Source organism: Phyllostomus hastatus, unplaced genomic scaffold (genome assembly GCF_019186645.2).
Source record: "Phyllostomus hastatus isolate PE091 unplaced genomic scaffold, TTU_PhHast_1.1 phas_contig_2417, whole genome shotgun sequence".
Taxonomy (NCBI): domain Eukaryota; kingdom Metazoa; phylum Chordata; class Mammalia; order Chiroptera; family Phyllostomidae; genus Phyllostomus; species Phyllostomus hastatus.
This window is the reverse complement of record NW_025333793.1, coordinates 809-10,561: the sequence shown is the minus strand read 5'-3', so window position 1 is coordinate 10,561 and position 9,753 is coordinate 809. Positions and strand designations below refer to the sequence as shown.

Sequence of the window (9,753 nt, the reverse complement as noted above, 5' to 3'; positions counted from 1 at the left end):
GGGCTTGTGTGCTGGGAGCTGGGAGCTGTGTCTGCTTTGTTTTCATTGTTCACAAGGAGCTTTACTGACAGGAGGAGGTGGAGGGGCCTGCTGGGTGTGTGGAAGGGCCTCTGTCTCCCTCCCTTGGAGGCAGGAGGGTGTTGTGGATGTCACTGCAGGAACTGACCTCAGAGTCAGCAGGACCAAGTCCAGGCTGCCCACTGGCAGTTCATGGTGGAGGAAGATGATGGACTCAGTCTGGAGAGGGGTGGTAGACAGAACAAGGGCCCCCAAAGTCCACATCTTTGTCCTTAGAATTTGTGAATATGTCACCTAACAGAAGAAACGTACAGATGAGAGATCATGTGACTTGAGAGTATTTGGTTAACCTTTGGGCATATGGAAATCACAAGGTCCTGTCCTTCTAAGGGACAGAGGGGGCAGGAGAGGCAGAGACCCAGGAGGAGGTGTGGTGGGGGCAGCAGAGCGCAGGGGCTTCAAGATGCTGCACTGCAGGCTCTGAAGATGGAGGTGGGGCCACAAGCCAGGGGATGCAGGTGCCTCTAAGCACTTGAAGAGGCGAGGACACCAGGGAGACCCTCCAGAAGGAATGAGCCACGTCTACACCATCATGTGTGCTGTGTGACTCAGCTAAGTGTGTGGTGATTGGCTGCAGCAGCTGCAGGAAACCTGCAAGAGGCGTCGCCTTGTCTAACCCAAGTGCATTGTCTAACCTCATGTGCATTGGGACAGGGAGGGGGTCAGAGGTCAGTCGTGATGTCAACCTGTGACAGTTTGTTACTCTGTCTCATCCCATGACAGATGATGCTCGGGCAACAGGAATGTCCTCCTGAGGCCTCGGTATTGGAACAGCTTTGCTTGGGTGAATGTGGGCACCCTGACCCAAGTGGACCTCCATGGGAACAGCACCCATCCAGGGCCCTCAGCGAAGGACTGAGAGCTGCAGGCCCAGCTGTGCAGAGGGGGCTGCAGGTGAGGTTTGTGTGGGAGGAGCTGGGCCAGGTGCAGGAGGAGACACTTGGTCCCATCTCCATGGGGTCCTGGGTGAGTGTTTGTTGGTGGATGCTCAGTTGTGGAAAGGATGCTGTGTCAGTGAGATCCAGGTGCAGTAGGAGAGAGGGGACTGATGGGAAGTGGGGGCTGAGGTCATGGACAGGCCAAGGAGGGGCTGCTCAGGGCAGGAGTCCTGGGTCCTCCCCACCTTGGTTACTCTGACAGCCTCTGTCTGTGTCCCCCAGATGTGAAGATGACCTGAGGGCTGGCCTTTGGGTCAAAGCACAAAGTCATGGACAGAGCCCAGTTCCCTGGATCCTGGATTTGGGGATAGAGAACTTATTTTGTGGAGGCCACCAGGGTCTAGGGGAGGAAGGAGCAGGGGCACAGGGCACTTGGACACTCAGAAGGGGCTCCACTCAGGAATATGGTCTAACTGTGAGTGCATACAATGACCTCACAGGAGGATCCTTGCTCATCTTTGTGAGAACACGAGATGACCCCTGTTGGGTGACACCAAGACACAGGGCACATGTACAAAGGGACAACCCTGGGCAGTGTCCATGGCCTGGTCCCCGGAGCTGTGTGAAGACAGCCCAGGTCTCTCCTGGTTGGTTCAACTCCTCTTAATTCTGCAGTTGCTTTATTTTTATTTTTAAATTTACTTTTATTTTTTTATTTACTGATTTGTGTATGTGAGTGAAAGAGAGAGAGAGATAGGAAATAAGAGAGAGAGAAACATTGGTTTGTTGGTCCGCCCACACATGCACTCACTGGTTTGATTCCTGCATGTCCTGCACCAGAGAGGGAGCCCATAAACCTGGCACAACAGGGAGAGGCTACAACCAACCAAGTGACCCAATCAGGGCTCTACTTTTCCCTTAGCACCGCCCCCCCCACCTCCACACCCACAGTGTCTCCTCTCCCCAGGAAACAGAGACAGCAGCCTGGAGAGTTCTTTCCCTTGTGTGACCCTGGAGCAAAAGGACCAAGAGTTTTAGGTGAATTTTTGCTAAAGAAGTTCCCTTTCGGGCCTGACTGGTGAGGCTCAATGGGATGGGCATCGTCCTGCAAACCAGAAGGTCACTGGGTCAATTCCTGGTCAAGGCACAGGCCTGTGTTGGAGGCCAGGTCCCTGGTTGGGGGCGTGTGAGAGGCATCAAATCCATGTTTCTCTCTCACATCGATGTTCCCTCCCTCTCTTGCTCCCTCCCTTCCCCCTCTCTCTATGAATGAATGAATAAAATCTTTTTTAAAAAGTACACATGGGTAGAAAAAGAGCAAACGAGGGGAGGGTCCCCTTTATTCAGATCACACAGGTGGTCCTCAGTGCCTCAGTGGCCCTGTCACTTTCTGGAAGATGGGAGCCTTTACCCTGGTCCATCAGGGTCAGGGTGTCCAGTCTGGGTCATCAGTAATCATGAGGGACCCCAACCTCAGGCCCAGGTCCCTGAATATCCTCCAGGCTCAGGGGTGGTTCTCTGGCTCAGGCTGCAGTTCCCGAACCCCCCCAGGGTCTGGGTCTCAGGCTGTCCCTCCCCACAGCCCTGGAGCAGCAGGACCCGGGAGGAACTAGGAGGCCCTGTCGGCTCTGGGGCTGATGCGGCAGTACACGTCTGTGCTCGGGTGCAGCAAGTCCTGTGAGGGGAAGGAGAGGCCCCTGAGCCCTGCAGCCCCCTCAGAACAAGTGCAGCATTTCCCAGGTGCGCTGGGGCCTGCCTGTGCTGGGGGTGCCTGTCCCCGGGCACCTCCCTCTCCCCACCCTCTGTTTGCAGGTTATGCTGCTGTTTCCCGAACATGGAGCACAGTCAGGCTTGGGCTGGGGGTAGGTCCTGGGCCCCTGTGACCTGCAGGACAGAACGTTCATCACCCACACTCACCTCATAGATGGGGCCAGCTGTCCTGGGGCCGGGGAGGGGGCCCTGTGCAGGAGGCAGAGAGAGGGCATCAGGGGACAGGGTGGGAGGCCATTTCTGCACAGGAGTGACAGCTCTGCCTCCTGAGCAGCTGTCCCCACACCTACCTGTCACCCTGCACCCCAGTTTCAGTCCACGCTGCACCCCCATTGTCCTTGTTAGCCTGGGAACCCTGGCTGGTGCTCTCAGTGCCTGCTCTGCCCGATGCTGGACCCCAGGGTTTTCCTCAGTCCACCCCAGGAAACCAGTGCAGACTCCGGACTGGGTTGGGGTTGCCCTTGATGTGGGTGCACCCTCCCTGCCAGAGTGGGGTGGGCCTTGCGCTGGCTGCTCTGGGGGTGGGGTCTGTGCTGTGTTCTGAGGTTGCACGGTGCCCCTGCCCTGAGCCTGCACAGCCGGGACCCTGGGTGGAGAGATGGGGAGGGGATGGACTCACCAGGGAGGTGGAGGCTCCAGAGGGACCCTGGCCTGGGGGCAGAGACAAGAGTTAGCACCCAGGGGTGAGGATGCTTCACCCATTGTCCTGGAGGGGGTGGGTCTTTAGCTCCAGACAACCAGGGGTGACAGAGCATCTCCCAGAGACAGACCCTCTGGCCATTTTCAGGTCCAGTGAGGGAGGTGGTGACACATGATGGAGCCCTACAGGTCAGGGGTGATGGGCAATTGGGGTCCCCTGTGCTGAGAGGTTGATGAGAGCTCTGCCTTGAAGCCCAGGGAAGGGTCAGAGCCCGAGGGGTGCAGGCAGGAGTGGACACTGTGGGCAGGTCAGGGGCCCAGCCTCTCCCAGGCTGAGCAGACACTCACCTGGGGTGGATGCTGGGGGTCGGTGCTCTGTGAGGCCTCGTGGGTCACTGGTCCTAGGAGAGGTCAGACTTACTTGTGAGGGGAGCAGGGGGAGCTTTGGTGTCACAACTAAGGACAAGGAGTGTTTCCTTTCCCCTCAGGGTGGGGACTTCTCTCCATTGTTTAGGAAGGGGAGGGCCCAGGACAGGGAAACTGAGGCAAGACCTAAAGAATCCATGGCTGACCTGGTCCCATAGAGTAAAACCTAAAGGCAGACGGGGGTGGAGAGAAATGACAAGGCAAGGGACTGAGGACCCAGGACAGGAACCACCCCGAGGGTCTGACTTTGTGGGAAGGTCAAGGCCACAGAGGGAAGCAGGGCCAGTGGCTTGTGCAGGACCCTGGGGGCCTGGTGCCTGCTGCCTCTGGATGAAAGTGGTGCCCTGCTGGGGCCAGACCTGCCCCTCAGGCCCAGGAGCTGAACTGTGACAGGGGCTTGTTCTCTGTCTCCATCTGCCTGCACTGGAGGCCAAAACGACAGCACAGGGTCTGCTGTCCTGTCCAGGCCCAGGTCTCCTGTCTCACACATCAGGGGTTGTGGTTCCCAACCTGGCCACATGGGGGCGCCTGAGCCCACCCGGCCTGTGCAGGCTCTGCTACCCTCAGCTGTGTGACCTTGGCCAGGATGCCCTTCAGATCCTGGAGCAGCAGATCCCCCTCACAGGGTGGGTGGATTTAGAGAAACAGCAGCAGGTGCCTCACTGAGCACTTACTCCCTGGCAGCCCCGTGCACGTGTGAGGAGTAAACTGGGACCATCCTGAGGGGACAGTTCCTTGGTTGTGACTCATTTATAGATGAGGAAGCTGTTGAGGAAACTGCCCTGGTCAGCAGCTGGTGCAGGAGGAGCTGGAGGGAGTGAGTTAGGAACGTCCCTGGGGAGGTCAGGAGTCGATAGAGGACCAGCCCAGCATCAGGGAAGGACCTCCATCCTCCTGGCCTGGGGTGTGATGGGGTCAGCCTCTGGTGGGGGCAGAATTCTGGTGAAGGAAATGCCATTGTACCTCCCAGTCCTCCTGTGGTACAGGAAACACCCCAGGGAGGTCCCCAGAGCCACCACGAAGAGGACCCCAATCACGATGCCAGCAATGGTCCCTGCAGAGTAGCCCATGTAGTCATTTTCTGCTGAAAGGAGAAGGGAAGAAGGGAGGGTTGAGGCCCAAGTCCACTCAGGGGAAACCACAAGGGGCCTTGCAGTGGGGAGTCCTGCTTAGGGAGGAACTGTCCCCATCTCTGTGTGTGGTTTCTGAGTGTTGTCATCCCACTGTCTTTGTGAGAAAAGGCCTTAAGAAACCATGGTGGACCTGGGTCCACAGGGGAAGGGCCACAGGCAGATGGGGGTGGAGAGGCAGTGACCAGGGAAGAGACTGAGGACCCAGGACAGGAACCTCTCTGATGGTCTGACTTCATGGGAAGGTCAAGGCCTCACTTGATCCCCTGCCCATGGTTGCATCCTTTCACTTTACACACTGGAAACCTTCCATCGGCTCTAACTGTGCACATGCTCTCACACTGACACTCCCTCGTCCTGTTCACTGTCCTGACTCCTCTCCCCTCTCACCTTGTGTCCCTTCCCTCTGTTTCCTCTTCCCCAGCCCTGATGACAGTCTCAGAGGGCAGGCCCTGACCTGTCCACTCAGTGCTGATTCGTGGTAAGGATGCACCGACTGTGTTCAGTGGCCCAGGAAGGGTGGGAAACCCTGTCCATCCTCTGATCCTTCCACCCCCACGAGGGGTGGGTGTCACCCCCATGGAGCACGGACAGAAGCTGGGATGGGAGGTGCTTAAAAACCACTGGAGGTCACAGAAGTGGTGAGTGATAAACAACATTTTCAGCAAGTCTTGACTTACAGCTGATGACAACGTTCATACAAATAATATCACTATTTGGCAGCACTGACAGAGCCCTAAATGTGAGTTACCCTGTCTGAGGACTCTAATGTCATAAATGTCATAATAAACATCTTCACAACATTTCTAAGGTCCAGTTGTTTCATTCCAGTTTCCAGAGGAGGAAACTGAGGCTCAGAAGGGAAGGTTTTTCCTGTTTGTTAAATAATTTATAAGACAATGAGAGCAATGAGAGAGCAGACCAGCCAATCTACATGACCTTAGGACCCCAATAATTCTAACCCAATGGATTTCTCAGTGTGAATAGGACTCTCACTTCCTGGCCTGTGGACTGAATATCACAGAGAAGAGAAACCTCTAGAGAGAAGCAGTCACAGTTTAACAAAGTCTGGGACTCAGCCTTCTTGGCAAACTACACTCTTTGTGGCACTGCCCCTTCTGCCCCATGAAGGGACTTCATGCAGGAATCTATTTATCTGTCAGGTAAGCACCATCACTCACTGCTCTCCTCTGGAACATCACACATGCTGGTGTCACACTGTGTTACACAGCTGGTGACCTCAGAGCCAGGACACAGCTCAGAGGTGGCTACACTATGCCTGTTTCCATGCAGCCTGGCCTGAGGGAGGCTCTGGTGTATGTGGGTGGCTCAGTTTGGCCAGACTGAGGACAGGCCACCCACGCAACTTCTCCAGGGCCCTGTCTCTGCACAGAGGGCAGCAGAGTCAGGTGCCAGATGAGCCTGGAGCAGAGCAGGGAACAGGGGACGGTTCTGCTCACCCTTCTTGGAGGGGGTCTCACCATTTTGTTTAGAAAGAAAGAGGTGAGCTTGACTCAAAGCCTCATATGTTTCCTGGAGCACATGGAGTGGGTCACAGAAAAGGAGGAGGTGAGAGAAGGAAGGAGTTAGTGACAGAAGAAGAAGGTTGATGATGAGGCCCCTTGTGTTTCCCACTATGTGGAGCTCTCTCCACTATGTGGAATTTTTCTGGGGCTGAGAGAACCCCATTTCCTCATTTCCGAGGCTGGACCCCAGCTCTGCCATGAGAAATCAGAAAACTAAGGGGAGGAGACAGACTACAGAGACATGGGGGAGGGTTCAGGGGAAGAATCTGTGATTTGCTGTGTCCATGGCCACAGGATGGAGACAACATCCAGGCTCTTTTCTGAAAACCAGACCAACCTCCACCCCAGAGCTCAGTGCTGATGGTCCAGGAGGCACTTACCAGTCACTGTGATGGTCCTGACTGTGGTCCTATTGAGGCCAGTGACAGAGTTATGGGCGAGGCAGGTATAGGATCCACTGTCATTTGCAGTGATGCTGGGGATAAAGAGCTCCTGTGTGGGCTGCTGGGGTCTCCCATTGATAAGCCAAGAATACTGTGCAGGTGGGTTAGAGGCTGCATGGCAGGAGAGTCTGAGGTTTTCTCCTGGTGGGTAATGGGAGTCTGAGGGGGGAAATGGAGGGGGGCATCTGGGCCATCTGGAGCAAACAGAGCAAAGCCACACATGATGTCATCAGAGGGAAGGGGAAGCTCCTGGCTTGTGTAAGGGCCCCAGTGTCCCTCTGAGCTGGGCCCCAGCCTTGTTGTGAAAGGTCCCATCCACAACCTCTGTGTTCCCTGAGCTGAGTCTGAGACAACCAGTTTGTCCTAAACCTGAGGCCCACCTGGATTTTCCTGGGACAGGGAGTCATGGCCAACATGAGTGTCCAGGGTGAGGGTCTGTGTCCTTGGACTGAGAGGGATGTAGCCTGGCCTCTGGCATGTGGATTTGGGTGGCAGCCTGGACCACACAGGGACAGAAGTTACTCACAGAGAACATTCAGGGTGAAGGGGTCACTGCGGCCAGCACTCACTGGGTTCCGGGTTTCACACTCATAGGGTCCTGTGTCAGTCCTCGTGACATGGAGCAAAGTGAGAGTCCTGTTGTCCTTGGACAGCTCCAGCCTGGTGCTGTCCTGGAGGCTCTGACTGTTGATCAGCCACAGGTAGGTGGTGTCCTGAGTCTCAGGTTCACACATTAACAGGACAGGGTCCTTGTGCTCCTCGGGGTTGGAGTTGTTGCTTGTGATGCTGGGTTTGGGTAACTCCGCTGTGCAGGTAACAGAGAGAACATTGCCCTGGGTGGCACCTTTGACTTTTTCAAAGGCATCTTCAATCAGAGTTGGCACCTCTCACCTCTCAGCTACCTTGAGTCCTTAAAAGAATAAGCCACGTCTGTGTATCTCAAGACAAACAAATGTATAAGGATCTGATCTGAGTGCTCTGAGAACATCAGGCCTCCAGCTCTGTGTCTGGAGAAAGTACAGACTCTCTCAGAAGTCAATTAGGGTATCAGGGTTTGATCATGGAAAGATGTAGGCCTGGGAGTCAAGAGACCACTGGGCACTTGTCCTGGTTTTTCACTGACCAGCTGACTGCCTGACTATCCTTGAGATCTTATATGGAATGTGCAGGTGCTGAGTCCCTTCAGGCTGCACAGACATACATTGCTGGGTCAAGATGTGTTTCCATGGTAGCCTCATATTCCAAGGCTATCCTAGAGATGAGTCATGAAGAGTCTCCCATAGTCCTTATACCTTGATGAGACTGGGCAGTGTGGCCTGGGAGTGGGTGGTTGAGCAGAAATAATACACAGGGAGCCCAGAAGCAAGTCTGGGGATCAGTTCAGGACTGAGGCTGCAGGGCCATGAGGTGGGCAGTGTGCTCAGGCCTGGTGACTGTTTTACTGGTGACTGACATGAGACAGTGACCCCAGAAACGGTCGAGCAGAGTTCAGGAGTGATTTGGAATACAGTGAGGGACACGGGAGCTGGCTTTGGCAGTGGAACCAGGCTCTCTGCCCTCAGTCTTTAGTGTCCTGTCTCCCACTGCAGCAGGCATGGACCCTTCCTCAAACACTCAGGCAACTACAGAAGGGGGACTTGTGGGAAGTGGGGCAGCCTGAACTCACTGAAATATGGCCCTCATGGACCATTTGTGTTTGGCATTAGAGATAGAACTTTGAGTTAAATTGTGAAAGAACATGTGAAAATCATTATTCATGCCCCAAGATCTAAGACCAGTCTCTGGAGGAATCTCTCTGTCTAGAGAACATTGAAGGTCACAGACCAAGTTCTGAGTCCAACCAGGACACACTGTGACCAAAGGAAGATGCTACCGTGGGTTTGAAATCAGTGACTCCCCTATAGCAACAAGAAAAATAAAGTATCTAGGAATAAATGTAACCAAGGAGGTAAAGGACCTATACTTGGAGAACTACAGAACACTGGAGAAAGAAATTAAGGAAGACACAGATGGAAGCATGTACCATGCTCACAAATTGGAAGAAATAACATAATTAAAATGTCCATACTACCTAAAGTAATTTAGAGATTCAATGCAATCCCTATTAAAGTACCAATGGCATATTTCACAGATATAAAAGAAATATTTCAAAAATTTATATGGAACAAAAATGACCCCAAATAGCCTCAGCAATCTTGAGAGGATAACAAAATAGGAGGAATCACAATTCCTGATATCATACTATACTAGAAGGCCATTGTAATCAAAACAGTCTGGTATTGGCATAAGAACAGACACATAGATCAATGGAACAGAATAGAGAGCCCAGAAATAAACCCATGTCTCTATGGTCAATTAATATTTGACAAAGGGGGCAGGAGCATAAAATGGAGTAAATATACCCTCTTTAATAAATGGTATTGGGAGATCTGGACAGCTACATGCAAAAAAAAAAAATGAAACTCAAACACTACCTTAGATCATACACAAAATTAAACTCAAGATGAATAAAAGACTTAAATATAAATCATGAAACCATAATGTCCCAGAGGAAAACACAGGTAGTAAAATTTCAGATATTCCATACAGCAATATTTTCACCAATATATCTCCTAGGGCAAGGGAAATAAAGGAAAAAACAGACAAATGGGACTACATCAAATTAAAAAGCTTCTGCATGGGTTAAGAATATATTATTAAAGTGAAAAAGGATCCAACCATATGGGAAAACATTTGCAAATGATATCTTACTCAATGGTTTGAGCTCTAAAATATATAAAGAACTCACATGACTCCACACCAGGAAGAGAAACAGTCCAATTAAAAAATGGGCAACAGGCCTGAACAGAAACTTCTCCAAGGA

At 52.9% G+C, this 9,753-nt stretch overlaps 1 protein-coding gene across 1 annotated transcript; it reads right to left on the bottom strand.

Annotated features, from left to right (window-relative positions):
* Positions 1-2,565: 2,565 nt before the first annotated feature.
* On the bottom strand, positions 2,566-7,755 carry LOC123817932 (carcinoembryonic antigen-related cell adhesion molecule 6-like; the record flags this gene model as incomplete). Its single annotated transcript, XM_045837712.1, is given in 8 exon segments — positions 2,566-2,631; positions 2,874-2,915; positions 3,346-3,377; positions 3,714-3,766; positions 4,755-4,875; positions 6,822-7,062; positions 7,065-7,084; positions 7,417-7,755. Coding segments are annotated over 8 exon segments (914 nt in total), but the record flags the coding sequence as incomplete, so codon positions are not given.
* Positions 7,756-9,753: the final 1,998 nt, after the last annotated feature.